The sequence below is a fragment of the Gadus morhua genome, chromosome 5 (genome assembly GCF_902167405.1).
Source record: "Gadus morhua chromosome 5, gadMor3.0, whole genome shotgun sequence".
NCBI classification, from domain to species: domain Eukaryota; kingdom Metazoa; phylum Chordata; class Actinopteri; order Gadiformes; family Gadidae; genus Gadus; species Gadus morhua.
The window spans coordinates 15,912,762-15,929,307 of record NC_044052.1 but is presented as its reverse complement, the minus strand read 5'-3'; the positions used below and the strand labels follow the sequence as shown (position 1 = coordinate 15,929,307).

Below are 16,546 nucleotides of genomic sequence, written 5' to 3'. Positions count from 1 at the left end.
GAAAGAGAGAATTAGGCCTAATGAGAGCCAATTCTAGTTCATCGAGCGAGAGTTAAGGCTGTTTCACAATGGAGGCAGTATGTGGGAATGGCTATTGTCTGGAGAGAATTGCTCCATTGAGAAGCCTTCAGAATGAATTCCCCCTATGTCCAGTGTGAAGTGTTAACATATTTCAAGAAGAGCTGGGAGAATTACGGCAGTGAAATAACACAGCGAGGGCGCCTCGGGCTGATGTCACATAGATAATAGGGGCTCTAATGGCTCTGAATGATCTTATCCAGTTTCAGAAACCTTGACCCAACTTTGCTCAAACCTTGTGAAGATTGTTTTTTTTTTTCTGTGCGCCTCTTGCTGTGCACTAACCTTTCCCACAAGAAGAAGAAAAAAAATTGCCGTATTACACTGCCAAGACACCCTTTTAAAAAGGCCTTCCGCTCTCTAAATACTAAATAGATAATAGTAGTCTTGTTTAAAATAAAAAAGGCAGACAACAATAAGCACTGGCAAGGGCTTTAATCATTCTACTTCTAAGAGACAAAACTCTAGGAACCTAGAAAAGATACCAGAAGGAATTCTGGGTACAATGCAACGCTTAATAGCAAGGAGATTGTTTCAACGGGGAGACACCTTGAGAGATGTGTGACGGGGTGGCTTTTGGTGGGAGATCTTACCGGTGGGGAAGATAATGATGTGAGGCTGAATGCCTGTGTGTTAGACCGAATTCTGCATTTGTAGTCGAACCCTGGCAACAATACGGCCTGCAATGCGCTGAGTAACCTCAGAGTCACCGTCAAGAACTTCAATATATTTTAATAAACAACCTTTGGATGCTCGGATGATTGATGTACAGTGAAATGAATCATACATCCAAAGCAAAATGTCAATTTTAAAAGAACAGAACTATATTAGTTAGGGAAAGTTAGGAATCCCTAGAGTCGAATTTGTACACTCCTAGTAGTGACTAAATCACCCAGCCTCTTCATGGAAGGCATTAAAACAGCCCTGCGAAGAGTCTCCTGCTATTCTTAGCCACTTCGTTTTGAAACAATGGTCCCGCAGCAAGGGATATATTTTTTTGGTGTCTGTCTTGTTAGCATAATTGGGAACCAAAAGTGAATTTGCCCTCAGCAATACTGAGATGGGGGTGTTTCATTTCCTTCCTCTTCCAGATATTGCTAGCAGCAGAGCAGGAGAGAGCTCTCTGTCTACATAAAGTCTTACCAGCGGGAATATTTGTTAACATCTTCGTAACATTGCATGAAAAAAATAATATTGTAACTACAATTAGAGTGTAAAGGAGCAGTCCCAATATCACATCAAGTCAACAATTAACATATATTGTTTATTTCAACTGAGGACTGCCGAAAAATCTGCTTACTCTCCTTCCAATGCTCTGATCCTTTCTCTCCATATTCCAAATCTATTTTGAATAACCTTCCCAGTTTCTGCCAAATCCATTCCTAAGTGTATGTATTCATTTCCATGAGTTTCATTCACCTCAAGATCATGAGAGCAGCAGATTTCCGGGTAAACCCACATCAGAGCTGACACATGAAAAATGGCAACATTATCAACGCCGGCCTTGCTTGAATAAGGACCACCTGATTAGTTCAGGTACTCGCATCCTCCTAATTTTCATATTAATCATTACTCCAACTCCATTCTCAAGTCATGGCTTTCTGCGAGGTTAACGTGTGACCAACATTCACAATGCCTGCAGAAAATAATTACAAGGTACCGTTTTATTTGATCCCTATGCTAACAGGCATCACAAGTGCTGAGATATACATACCGTGTTGTTTATCCGACATTTGCATGTTGCCACTATTTTTGTTATTGATAGGGGACATGAGGAGATTGAACAGATGCCCCCCATGTTAATGGTTAACCATTGTTAGAAATATATCGTCAAAAAAATTCTACTAGCTACTAGAAGATAATGTGTGCTTGGTTAAAATACATCTAAATGTTTTCCTATTGTTATTGTCATTACAAAAATGACATTAAACAGTATAGACAATAAGCTGAAGAATGGGCGTCATGACCCATCATCAAACAGATAATTACAATAGCCTCAAATAGCCAGTGTCTTTTTCAGAATAACCATTTCGGGAATTAAATATACATTTTCTTGTATTTATGTTTTTGGGGGAATTCAATAGATTTTATATGTAGTAAAAATCTATGGAGAGTAAAGACGAGCTCAAAGCCTTTGGGTTGAGGCGAAGACTTGACCACTGACCCCGGCATCACCTGTCCGCAGTTTGCCGTAACTGAACACCAATTTGGTAAATTGCATAAAACACCAAAAGTATTTAAACATCTGCTTAAAAGATGTTAAAGGCTAATTACATTCAATAATTGATAATAGTGCAAACTATCACCAATTTTCATAATCACTAACAGACAGGCGTGCCAGCACATCCCCCAACTGCATTTCTTTTTTTTTTTTTTTTAATAGGGGCATTTTCAATTGTAATGAACATAGATGTAAAGACGCTTCTCGACCATCAGTCTTAACGAAAAGAGGTAATAGAGTTCAAAAGACTTCAAAATAATACACAACTAAACAAAAAAGAGAAAGGGCAGGAAAAGCCCTGCAATACCTCATTGGCCAACTCCAGGAGAACCGGGGCCGTAGGGTGGGCCTTGGCTGCACTCAGATACCTTCATTACAACAAAGAACAACAGCAGCAGTGAAAACAAAACAAAAACACAAAAAAAGGGCGGAAAATTGCCCACAAAAGGCAGACAGAAGGGGGGAGAGAGGGGGGGGGGGGGGGGCAGGGGGGGGACAGGGATCAGGCCAGCCGAGACACGTCCGTGTCCCCGGTGACTGGGTCCCTGGATGGCATATGGCAGGCACGGTGCGGTTTAAACGGCACTGCTTACAGGGACTCAGATTTCCTTCAAGCCAGACAAGGCATATGATAGTTTGTTAACCCCTCGCCGCCAAAAGAAGCCTTCTTTCCCTCGCCAGCTAACGCGCCGGCTCCCCCTTCAGATCTTAGCCAGATCCTCGCGGAGGTTTGTTGTCGTAAGTGGATTAGAGGTGCATTACCCCGGCCTTGTTTTCGCTGAACACCAGGCTTAATAAGATAGATAAAGGCTAATTGCAGTATGCAAAAGAGCTTGGTCTGCTTGCATTCAGTTTTTTTTTCATATTTTTTGTTGTTTTATATTGAATTACAGATAATCAGTCCATGATAAGCCTGTGTAAGGCAAACACCCAACTGTTGTTGATTTGCTTATTTATCTTGTTTGCGTTAATTTGCACAAGGAAACAAGAGCATTAGATTCCACCCCAACAGACCTCCAGCAGCTCGTGGAGCTTAGCAGGTGCCTGCTGGAGATCTAGTGTGGATACTGGAGGAGATTATATCGCTCATGGCTGAACCAATTCCTCTCAACACGAGGGCCACCGCGGATCATATGACTTTAACGTCTTCCTCTTCCTCCTCCGAACAACGGAGAAGGACGAGAAGGGGAACGATCGAATGAGAAATGTGTAAGAGTACAATACACAGACCAAGAGAGTAATGTATATAGGGAGTAATGGAGTACCTTTGGTAGTGTCTCTCGATGACATCTGGTGCATGGTGTCGGGAGATGGTCTTCTTTGTCCTTTTCTGATGTAAATGAAGTAAAACGATTTTAAAATCTTATCGTTAGCTTTACATTTCAAACATGTGACTCAATAAATAATCCTTATAATAATAAAAATGCTACACAAGGGCTTTGCTAGTATATTTTTGATTATAAAACAATGCTGTGTATACATATATTTGTTTTTTCGACCATACATACATCAATAGCATGCTCAGCCATCCAAAAACCCATTGTGTACGAACAGGTACAAGGGAGCCTGGGTCAAAGTAATTTAATTTCAATAAGTTTGCCCTGGGTCAAAGTGAGTCAAGGCAACCTTGTTCGGCCCCCCTCCCCCAGCACTACATCTCTTCCTCAAAGCCTTGTATTCATTTCCCCTCTATTCGATCAAACAATGACCCCCATTCCACATCCCACAACACTTACAACATATTTCCATGCAATTCAATTGCCATCTAAGGCAAAGGGAGGGGGTTGGGGGATGGGAGAGGAAGAGCATTGGTTAAAAAAAAAGACTTATTTAAAAACTACTACACACAAGAAGAAAAAACCCTGAATGTAATTCCGCAGAGACGGCCGGCGAGAGTGACACCTGTCAGGGGGATGATAAATGACTCCATTTTCTGCCTGTGCTGCCTTCTGCCACTTGCGGCGGCAGCCATTTATCATCATCCCCTGTCAGCTGCGCAGAGCAGCAGTGACAGTGGAGTCAGCAAACATTTAGCACACGCAGCCGCACTACGCAGGGAAATTATTATTGTCAGAATAATAATGGTTTAGCATAATTTATTACAGGTCCACCAAATAAGCAGGGGCTAGATGTTATTAGACAGATGGAAGGGGAGGCTTGGCAGGCGTCCACCGAGACTCCGGAGAGGCGAGGGCCCACGACGTACGTGTACGTTTGGGTGTGTGTGTGTGTGTGTGTGTGGAGGATGAGGACGGGGAGGGGTACAAGGTAAGCGAGGGAGGGGGTGGGGTGAGCAGAGGGGGGGGGGGGGGGGGGGGGGGGGGGGGGGGTTAGGGGTTGGGCATCCACCAAACCAATCAGAGAGCTGGCAGTTCAATTACAAAGAAATAAAGGGACATTCATCATTCAATTAGGCACCTGTCAGAGCTCACAAAGGAAGAAAACTTCTAACCTGATACTCCAGGGAGAAGATGCTCAGAAGAGTGGACTGCGAGTGACTGGAACAAATAAAAGAAGGACAAAGTTAATTACCAGAGTGAATTGCACAGAGACAAAGGGTGGGGAAGGGAGAGAAGAGGAGGGGAGAGGCGGTGGAAGTGCTGCTTCAAAGCCAGGGCCGGCTGCCCTGTAATCTAAAAGAACATGAAAACAAGTGTGGCAAAGTTGTTCCAGATGAACACCTTCGACAAAGGATTCCTGCAGTGATGGTATGGGGGCGGAGGGGGGGAGAAAGATAGGGGTGGGGGAGTAGGTGTATGGTACAAGAGATAGATGGAAGAAGAACAAGACAAGCATGCTTTTTATTGTGATTTCTATGTTTCCTTTGTTTTGCAACTTCCTCCCATCCAACGAAGCGTGTTCTTCCACCTCTCTCCCCAGGCCATTGTCGGTCATTTAAATGCAATGTTTTGTAAGTGAGGCAACACAAGCAACCAAGTTTCAGAAAAATCAAATGGCAGAGAACCAGGGCCAATCTGTGTTGATAATTTATGAGGGTTCAAAACCATTAGCATTAGCGAACACTGTGTGTTTTTAGCATTGAGGGGGTCCTCTTCGGGAAGATGCCTCTTGTTTTGTGTGCGTTTGTGTTTGTGCGCGTGTGTGTGTGTGTGTCATGATTGCGTTGCAGGATGGGAGGAGATGGTGTGGAAGGGGTATGCCTGCCTGTCAACACTGGCATATGGGGTATTCTGGTATTCAGGTGCCCTCCCACTGCAGCTGATGGGCTGCTTTGAAAATGGAAACTTTCGCTGCAGGAAGCGTCGGTTCCCAGGAGTCGGTCAATTCCTTGGGATGCCATAAGCTACATTCATCTCCAGCTCCAGTCAATGTCAAACACCTGGCAGAGGGAGGCAAACCCGGAGAACAGGCAGTGGATTCACTGTCCTACTAATAGTACCTCCCAAGCACCCAAAGCTCCCTTTGAATTGAAAATATTTAAAGCAATGACAGATTCTGCACTAATTGGATGATGCATACCTCCGCCCTAGCCATCAACATAATAACATAGTGATGCAGAAACATGCGCGCGCGCGCACACACACACACACACACACACACACACACACACACACACACACACACACACACACACACACACACACACACACACACACACACACACACACACACAGACACACACACACACACACACACACACACACACTCATATGTACACCCACTTACACATACCAAACAGCTAGTCTCCAGGGGCCTTGTGTCTCCATATACTGTTCTCAGTACATTTGATTGTTAAATTTAATGGACTATTCTTTACAAGTCACCTGAGAACTGCATGTAAATACAGACTAGAACTCAGGGCTTCCTATCTGCATTGAAATATTGAGTCTACAGGCCTTCAACATAAATCACCCTGCACTGTCAAATGACCATGTGACATGTAAACAAAGAAACCAGAGGAATCTCATGCATCGATTTCTGTCCATAATCCCAGTCTTAAACTAAATCTTAATAAAAAGCAGTTTAACCACTGGAATTTTTCAGCCTGTTATAAAAGTAAAAGCCCACCAAAGCCTTTGTGCTAGCTTATCCAGATGTCAGTTGTAAACAGTTTTACTGCTCTGGCCAGGAGCGGCTAATGTTCAACAATTTAAGTCTCTGGATCCATTTTGGATGGCTACGATCCACCTCTGTGACAGAGCATAGGGGAGAAATCAGGAAAAAAGAAAACAAACATTGAAGGCAGAAGAGAAGGGAAAAAAGGACTGCCTCCCTCAACATTAATTTACCATGATATGTAGGGACTAAGGGGCCACAGCAATTAAGTGGCCCATTAAATGGTCAACTGTCAACATGTGGACACTTAAAGGGAGAAAAAAACGTTTTCTTCTTCTTCTTCCCCACTTCAACCTCGCACCTGAGTATTTCAACAACATTATAGCATTATTGTTGGAGTGGGCCCACAACCATCCCCCAGTTGGAACAGACATCTGTTAGGTCTTAAATGGATTACTTTCTATAATGAGCGTGATTACTGCCTAATTGCTAAATCTTTACTCTGTTAAGTTTAAAGGGACATAAACTGCCCTTAATATCTGGGAAAACATATCTGTTTCAAGAAAAAAGACATTTGGGGGCCCTTTTGTATTCCGGTTTACCCCCCAGTCTGTATTAAGTAAACTGAAAAATACGAAATACAAAAATCACTGTGGAAAGAAACATTAGAATTAGGCCGAAATAATCAATTTGGAGGTATGAATATATAGATGAATGCATGAAACAGGATCAAAAACGTGCATTTCTGAGTTTTATGGTCTGTCAATTTTTTACACTGGCATTGTATTGAATAATGCCCTCCTTTTGAAGTCTAAAATGCATTCATCGTAAGTTATTGCAGGTTGTACATGAGTGTATATTCAACCTGGTCTCTCTGGGGTGCTGTAAGCTCAATTCATGCTAAAATATGTAGCCCCGCTTCCGATCTTACCATCGAGATATGATGGTTTTGCATGCAGAAGACTATTAGATTTGTCTGTGTAATTTATCCACCTGCTTGCTTGGTCATAATGGAAGGATTTAAAAAAAAGGGATATTCTACCTTGTAGAACCTTATAAATATAAGTGTCATGGACACTTCTCTCCTTATTTTTTTTTTTTTTAATGATAAAAAAACACATTCATTAAAATAAATGAAGTCCTAAAGCGTTGATCTCAAATTGTGATTTATACTCCTGCTCCAAGCTAAAAGATAAGCTTCTTTATAGTTTAGAGCTGGGTTTGTACATCCTTTACCGATTCAAGTTGATCTTTATTTGAATGATCTGATATCGATTCATGAAATGTCAAGATCGATCTAGACAGGGAAAAAAAAAAAGAGATAGAAAAGCAGGTCGGTGAAGAGAGGTAACGACAGGTGGGAATTAAACCTGGGTCGTAAGTGTACTGCCTAGGTGCACTAGGGTTGGAACCAGTGCATGCCGCTCCAGAGATCAATCCTTCAACATGTGCCTTGGGTGGCTGCTTAAAACTTTGACACTATTCTTGTGCGCTGGACATGTTAAAGTAAAAAGGACATTAATGTAACTGCTAAAGGGTCAATTCTTCATGTAAAAATATATATTTTGAAGTACCAGAATAGAGGATTCCTTGTACAATGTACAGTATTAGTTTAATAATCTTTCATATCGGAGCAAAAATTGTACTGTAACTGAAAATACCCTACTCCAACAGATATTGAATTGATGAAAAAAATGAAATAGAATCTGACCTACCCAGACCCAGTATAGATCATATGATATAGGGGACAATGGAAGCTTTAACCCGGAAGATACTCAATTTGGTAACAAAGTCAGCACATGCAATTACCAAAATAACAGCAAAGAAAATGTTGAATGAATAAATAATTTAATGTATTAATTAGAAGTTCTTCAATTAAATATTTCAATTTACAAACCATATTTTAGATTTTCTTTACATTTATATCACTATAATCTAATGAGACAAACAATTACATCATATTTACATTGATAAGAATTAAAAGAAAAAGCATTATCTCAGAGGAAACCCAACACACAGGACTTAACAGAAGGTTAGGAGACAGATGAATGGCTCGAAAAATCATTCACTTTGACCATAATTACCACACCCACATATACAGAGCATTAGGTGTTCACTAGGTCACAAAATATCCATGTGTCAAAGTACAACATGCACAACAAAGGACAACTTTTTGCTGAATGTTCTTCTTCAATCAATGAACGATCCCAACTGGCCTCTTCAGTTAAGCCTGTGTATCTACAAGGTGTCTTAAACATACAGACATAGGAAAGAAAAGGCCAATTGCAATTTATATGTATGCTAATTACCAGGATCGGGGGGGTCTTCAGGCCATCAATTATATTCAGAATCTTCCTATTTACAAATAATTTATTATAAACGATAGCAGTAATTTAGGTAATGAAAGCCACCTGGCTAATGGCATCCGTGGCATATGCTGCGAAAGTACTTAGCATTTGGTGGATCTACATGCAGAGAATGGTGCGTAGCGCAACACTTCGGGGCATGCAGCGAGCTAATTGAGGCATCGCAGATTTTTGTCTATCTAATGGAGGGATCTTTCAGAAGATGAGGGAGAAATGGCACAATCTTTCCAAAGCGAGGCATTTCTGTGGTCATGATGGGCACTTTTGATACTTCATTCAGCCTGTCGTCATTTAATTCAATTTAGGTTTGTCACTTCTGAATAACAGAAACAGCTGAGAGCTGTGGGCCTTGAATATAGCATAAGGCATTACGTCCCTCCTTACAGCATGAAGTCATAGACTAGGAAAAAGAGTATACAGAAAATAAAAACAATTTGCATATAGGTTCTTGCATTACATTGCTATTAATATTTGATATGGAGAAAGTTTGATGTATATTGGATATGTGCACATGCATATGCAAATTACTTTAATTACACATGCTGATAGGCAAAATGATAACATCTGTTTCCCAGCTAAACCCACCATTAGCACCACCGCGACAAATGCCTGCGACACAAGCAAAAAAAAAGGAAAAAACAAAATTTCAAGGCCTTAATGTATAAATGTAATACATTTTGATAAGATATAGAAACAAACAAAGATGAGTCATGCAGCGTCGAACAAATACTTGCACAATGTGAGCACACACGTTTACAGTGCAAGCGGTGTCGCTCTGTTTTCCTTAAGAACAACTGCTGTCTTGTAGATCTAGAGCTAATAGCATAGGTAGGCTATTAGTAACACTAACATGTTATGTTATTAATGACTGGGCCCATTATTGTTATTCCAAAAATAACAAAAACACCCAATAATCACACTATGGATAAATCCATGCTGCTATCAACAGGGGAATCTTAGTGCATCTAATTTTGTGGTAACAAAAAATATGGGGTAGAATAATAAAGTACCAATCGTTACCCCTACACTCAGGGACAAAGACTCATCCAAGGGAAACCCAGAGATCAACCAAGCCTAGGGGAAGTGTACGGACACTTCCAGCGTTTCGAAGGAACAAAGTCGACACAAGTCGCCCGAGCAGTACTTTTCAACCCACATCCCTCAAACCCTTATGCTTTCAGACGTCACCACCGCTTTGCTGACTGCACCAACGAGCGGGATTTGCATGACATTCACCCCATTAATTATGATTCTTCCTGATGCCTTGTTGCAGTCCATCGCTGTGGTGGAAACCTCATGCTGAATTAAAAAAATGAAGCCCATGACATTCGCAGTCTCATGGCGAGCCTCCATTAGTGTGGAAAGAGACATACGTCCTATTTTCTGCTGTGCAGCTAGTTATACTTGCTATTCTGAGCAATTTCTTTCATTCTTATTTTGCCAGTGATATCACAATGATTAGAGAACCCAAGGATACGACAACAGTGCATGATGTTGCCTGACTAAATAGGGGTTCACTGGGAATGAATGTGGATTAAATATTGGTTTGGGCAGCAGCATTATATAGCAGTGTGCCTATATGTACAGCTTTAGACTAAAATAGAAAGCCCGCAGCTGGTAAACAAGTGAATGCATTAAACTGCAAGGCAACGCAGGTTTGAATATTCTGCAGTGTCCTTTCTAATCACTTTAAACCACACAGTACTTAAGCAGCGGCTCGCTTTTAGCTTTGGTCAGTGTTTTTTAGCCCAATGAGCCAAGCAGGCTTTACAATTCTTCCCACTGTAGCCTGGACTACCTCCACCGAGATATCAGGTCATTTTCAGTTCTTCCTAATCAAGTAATTGATCACATCTATTATTCATGAGCTCTTTAGCTTGGCATGAAGTTGTACACTCAGCAAGCTCCCTCTCCTGCATCCTCTTTGGTGTGTCTCTCTCTTTTAGCCTCAACCATGCATGTACGCAATCCCTTCATCCTTCCAAGGTACAATTTGACCACACCGAACCCTGGAATTGTCAGTTGGTTTTCTCAACTTCCAAAAGGTGGTACCAGGAAGCCCCATTATGCCAGTACGAGTTTGGTTGTGTACAGAGACGTCTATGCTGGAGGCTTATGTTGCTGCCCACACACATTTTGGACAGGATCTGCCTGTGGGTTGGTTTTTTGCCACTTCCAGACATCAAATCCTTTTCCAAGTAGCAGAAATATAAGCAAACCTATTTTTTTTTTATAAACATCAACCACACTGTATAAGATCCAATGTTTGAGTCAATCACATTTAGAATTCAGATCTGTACTACTTAATCAGGGCAGTTTTTCATCGCACAAATTTTATAAGATGGTATATCTATAAAATAATGGGCTTATGATCATAAAAAAAAGGTAAATGACTAATATTCTAGCAAGTTACAGTAAGGAAATGAACAGAAGGGCATTTGGAAATTCTTTAGGTTAAACCAAGCATCACAACAGAGTTAAACACCACGGCAACAATAAATAATCAATGAGCACATCCCTAAGCTTTTACACAAGCGGGAATATTACCATCAAAACCCCAAGTATCTGCAGCCAAGAAATCACCATATCAATGGCACACGCAATAATCATGGCCTCTGCTTTTTACTTCCCGGATCATGGTAGATGGACCCTGAATAACAGAAATTAACAAATGCTTGACATTTGCTTAACATCCATTATTCTGACATTTCTTTAGAATTTCAAAAGGCTGAACGCATGCTTAATTAACATTCATATTCCCTGAGCAGACCACGGCACCATATTGCAGCCCGCCTCATTTCTGATGAAAACGGCACATTAGGGCCCGATTTTAAAACATCCAGGCGGGACTCCATGCCAAGAACCACTGCGTGTATGCGACACAAAAAGAGAAAATATTTCCTTTAAAGGAGGGTGTAACGTCACACTCGCTCTATTAAGCGTTTTAACCCATCCAAAAAAGGAGGCATCTGCCCTATTCTACAGGCCAATACACAGACCCCTCCCCTGATGTTCAAAGGGCCAAATGAGGAGTGAGCTGAATGGCGTTTTAAGGAGGGGAATAATCATTACGGCCAAATTCATTCATAATATAGCACCAGGGGGATGCCAGGGGAGTTCCACGACCCCTCCCACTTTCTCACCCCCCCCTAACACAGACGCTCTCTGGGGACAAAGAGTGGGGAGGGATCCAGAGATGTGGTTCTCCTACCCAACAGCCCTCGACCCAGCCGTCTCAGACCAGAGGGAATCCAGGCGAGGCCTCAGAGAGCAGACCGTCATTTCCAATTCTAATACACGGCTGGAGAATGGCCTGACGGGAGTGATGTCAGAAAACCCCACACCCCCACAACCGGCCTGCAATGAGCCCCCACCGCCACCTCGCTGACTGCCTGCTCCTCATTGTAGCTGCAAGCAGCAGCCTGGTGCTAGTCGGGATATGGCTGCTGGGGAGAGGGCAAGGGAGAGAAGTGGCAGGGTTGGTGGGGAGGAGGGAAAGGGGAGGCAGGGAGGAGGGGGGGGAGGGTATTTGCATGCCCCTCCATTGTAAACGGGGGTAAAAAGTGACAGCACCGTGTCCAATTCTTTTCCCCTCTGAGCAGCTTGGGCCCTGCAGGAGAGGCCTGGCTGACAGATGACTCCCAACATCTGTGTTATGCAGGCGTTACAGATGAGGGACTACACATTGCACACCCTCTCTTTCTTTCTTTATCTATGCCATCCTCCCTTTTTCTCCTCCCACTATTCATACTTATGGCCATGGCAGAAAGACTGACAGACCTTCTGTGAAAATTAGCCTGAAAGGACATATCACCATCATTTGGTTCAAAGCATCTTGAGTGTCCCATCCAATTAAAGCAATGATTACAATGGCTGTGATTATGCTTAAGAAAGGTATATCAAAAGCAATACCATGACAAACCGATAAGTCCCCTCCACCGCATGAAACATGGCGCATCCTTCCTGACACCAGGACAGCTTCAGTTCAGCACTAGCAGACGCCATATGATAGATAGGCCTATGAATAAATATGTCCAGCGTCATCTGAAAAAAGTCTATCAGGATGATAAAAAATGTCAATACCCAGATATAAGTCTATTCTTCATTTTCATCAGATTTACCCCAAAAATTCCAGTAGCCATTTTTTTGTAGCAAGGCTGTTATTCCACCCCTTCCCACAACCAACTCTCCCCACCACCACCACCACCACCCTATGTCCCTTCAAATCGCCAGCTCAGGCAGGGCCAATATTTACGCAGTGTCGGGCAGAGCTCCCACGCAGTCCTCTTGGACAGGGGGGGTGGGTGGATGGAAGGAGGAGGGGAGCGAGAGGAGGGGGCCGGGGGTTTGGTTGACTGCCGTGCCTCGGCGCATGCTAAGAGATGATGGATGGCCTAGTCGATATGTTATGTCTTAAGAGCCTGATTTCCTGCCAGTCCAATCACAAACCCTCCACAGCCCAGCTCAGCTGATTGGACAACCAGAATAATTTTGCAGGCTGTGAAAACACTGCTGCTGTTCCTGTCCGTCAGGCCCGGTGACGAGGCTCGGGGATTTTAAAAAGAGCAGGGGCCTCCCAAAGATTGGTTATGGTGAACGAAATAATAACAATAACCGGCAAAACTAAACAACAGGGCCAGCACCCCCAGGAGATACTGATGATGCAGGATTATTGGAATGAATCTATTCTAAATGTTTTCCTTTCATCATTTCTTCAACCAACAGCGGCCTCCTAAGCTTCAGGGAAAGGTCTACTATTGGCCACAGGAAGTTTGCATTATAAACAAACATAAAGGGGAAAAGTTATTGCCCCGATTATGCGGATTCTTTGAAAAGCGGTGCCTATACGTCCCGCATATTGAATACACTTTGCACACAATTTTCTGCAAAATGCTGACAGTGAGAACAAAGGCAGGACCCAGGTAGCCTGTGTCCCCCCTTTGGGGACCTGATCGCTACTTGTAAAATGGTGATTAAGGCACAATAGAAGTAGGAAGCCCAGAATGCATGCGACTTTGCAAGTGACCTCAGCAGGATCAGCTGTGGTGTCCGGGTTGGCCTTGAGGGACTACACGTGTTCCATTCAATAAGGAGAGGGCCCTCAGTGTCAAGGAGAGGCACAAACACAGCCATTAACCCTGCACTTCGATTTCTTATTGTGCAGCATCTGCTTGGCGGAGCAGTAGGCAACAGCATGATGAACAATGCGATGAAATGCAAAAAAATAATAAAGTATAAAATTGCATTGTGAAATTTAGAAATAGGTCATTAAATACTTTTTGGTGGGACATAAAAATAAACAAGTGTAGCGCAATGAAAAACGATTATTAATATTAGCCATAATTGCAATAAATAATAAAATCGAGAGACTTAGCGATATAAATATGACAAAAATACATTTAGGAGACTACTACTAGTTTCATATATATATATAGTAAAAAATACACACGTGTTGTTTTTTGTTTTAATGAAACCATCCTTGTACACTATGCAGTGTGCCCCTAAGATTACATAACAGTTGCATGGTAATAAAAGCCCCCTTCCATCTCCTCTACTCTAGCCCGCCGGAACACAAGTGAGAATGAATCTGCCACTTGCAGCTGCTTTGAAAACGTACTTTTATTCCATACTTACTTTGGAAATCTATCCTTTAGTATCTTCATACACTGACGCGTAGGTCTGAGGTGCTCAGTGCATCGGACTATGTCTTTATGTTCGGCTCGAGATAGCCTCATCTTCGTGCAGTTCCGTGTCTGTTAAAGGTAAACAACAACATGACAGCTGATTGATTGCTAGGTTGTCAAAAGCAGCTGCGCCTACAATCGAAAGGTTGCTAATGCAGTCTAGCTTCACATCATAGCATAACTCTGGTTACAGTTCGCACACATTGCTACGTCTAGCCTATTTGATATTATAGCAAATAGGTATATTATGAGAAGATAAAGATACATTTTAAACAAATAATGTAAACAAGTAAAAAGCTTAATTTACCAGGGACGCACGAAATAATCCGTAACAGTTTCCTGATAGCTTCCCGCGAGGAAGTTGAAGGACAGGGTTTCCTAAGAGCAGTGCTCTGGTTGGTCGATTAGTCCGGGGAACTAAGCATAGCGGCAGGCAATTGGTTTGAGAGATAGATAGGGCGGAGTCCAGATCAACCATGCTATTCTACGGAACTGTTTTGATGCTGCACGGACTTCAATGTTTGCATGAATAATGCCTTTTATTTTCCAAAGACATAGAAAACCAAATCTGCCCAAAAAAGAAGCATGAAAGGACTCCTTTTTAAACTTTTTTTTTTGCGTGTAAGCACGCCTTCATATGCAGATATATCTATTTGCTATTTAGTCTGCATTTGTGTTAGTCTTGTTTGATTTAAATCTTTATACGTATTTATTCAGTTAATCATTTATATCGTTGAATCCATGCGTGTAGCCTAGCTTATCATCCGTGACCAAAATGAACAAAAGTTATTTCCTTTCAGATATGCATGCTATTAGGCTACCTAAACACATATATTTTTTGATTGTCCCTGCCCTTACATAATATTTTTTGACAGTTGAACATTACCTGTACATGTAAGTATCAATTTCCTCCCATTTTTATATCAGATCTGCTGTGTTTTTGTCTGTCTGTGTTTATTCAAATGCTGTATATTATAATGTATAAGTATAGCCTATTTAACTTTTTTGGGGAACAATTGTGAAATATTTATTTTAATGTTTTACAAAGAATACAGTCTTGTGTTTTCAATTAAAATGCAGTAGCTAAACTTGCATTGAGATTAAGATCTGTTTCTAATATCCACCAACTTAAAATGGCATGTAAATGTCTTTATCTCCTGTGTCTTCTGACTTGATATATTCATGCCCCTACATTGATAAGGTGATTGATGTCTTAGTAAGATTTTGGTTTCCATAACACACCAAATGTCTTTAAATAAATTCCCCTCATGCAATTTCCTAATCTTAGCTCAAAGTGAACTTACTCCCAATCAATTCAACTCGATCTGTAAATAATGAAATGTCTTTAAAAAAAAAAATAGAATTAATATAATTGATATACTTATATGTGTACGTAGTAGGTCTACATTTGATGACACTGTCTTTGTCTAAACCCGGCATGTATGAAAAGACTACTTCATAGAACAAAAAGAAAACGAAAATGACCCTCAATCTGACCCTGTGCTGTGTCAGAAAAATAGAGCTCCATTGTTGTCGGCCAGTGTAGTGTGATGTGTGTGATGAACTGAGCTCTGGGGTTGTGTATTCACCCACTACCACTCCCTGTCGTCTCGTTGGGTCCAGGGGTGCCCATTGCTGCGTGGCGGCCCACAAAAGGAAACTGTGTACTGGGGGGAGTATAAGCAGGGTGTAGGGGGGATTGGTATGACCAGATAATATCAGCGGTCCGACCGGCACTGCAGTGTGGTGTGATTGAAAGGTCTGAGGTCAGGGGAAGAGGGAACCGTTCACTCATCTAGGTATCAAAGGTTCAGTGGTGGAGGGGTGGCCGGGTGAGGAGGTGGGGGGGGTTTGGCAGGGACTGTGATTGTCTGTGTGTGTGTAATGTGTATAAAAGGATCAGTGTATGGTATAAAAAAGATACAAATCTGAAAAGGGGTTTGGTAATGTAATGTAATGGCTCTGAATGCGAGGGGGATCAGAGATGGTGGATTGTGTCTGCGTGTGTGTGTGTGTATGCATCTCCGTGTGACCTTATATGCAAGCTCACATGCATGCACCCGCACACACCACCACCGCATGAGTGAGTTAGCGGCCGTGTCTGCATTCAAATGCCAATGTGATCCACAGCAATACTGTGTGTGTGTGTGTGTGTGTGTGTGTGTGTGTGTGTGTGTGTG

The 16,546-nt window shown here is 42.1% G+C and overlaps 1 protein-coding gene across 1 annotated transcript in view; it reads right to left on the bottom strand.

Annotated features, from left to right (window-relative positions):
* cdin1 (CDAN1 interacting nuclease 1) overlaps positions 1-14,772 on the bottom strand; it is a 57,599-nt gene extending 42,827 nt beyond the window's left edge. Inside the window, exons 1-5 of the mRNA XM_030356754.1 lie at positions 14,674-14,772; positions 14,317-14,435; positions 4,752-4,797; positions 3,565-3,629; positions 2,607-2,667 (exon numbers count right to left, since the gene is read on the bottom strand). Coding sequence (XP_030212614.1) covers positions 2,607-2,667; positions 3,565-3,629; positions 4,752-4,797; positions 14,317-14,417 — 273 coding nt within the window. The 5' untranslated portion in view covers positions 14,418-14,435; positions 14,674-14,772. The remainder of the gene's footprint in view (positions 1-2,606; positions 2,668-3,564; positions 3,630-4,751; positions 4,798-14,316; positions 14,436-14,673) is intronic.
* Between the last annotated feature and the right edge of the window lie 1,774 nt (positions 14,773-16,546).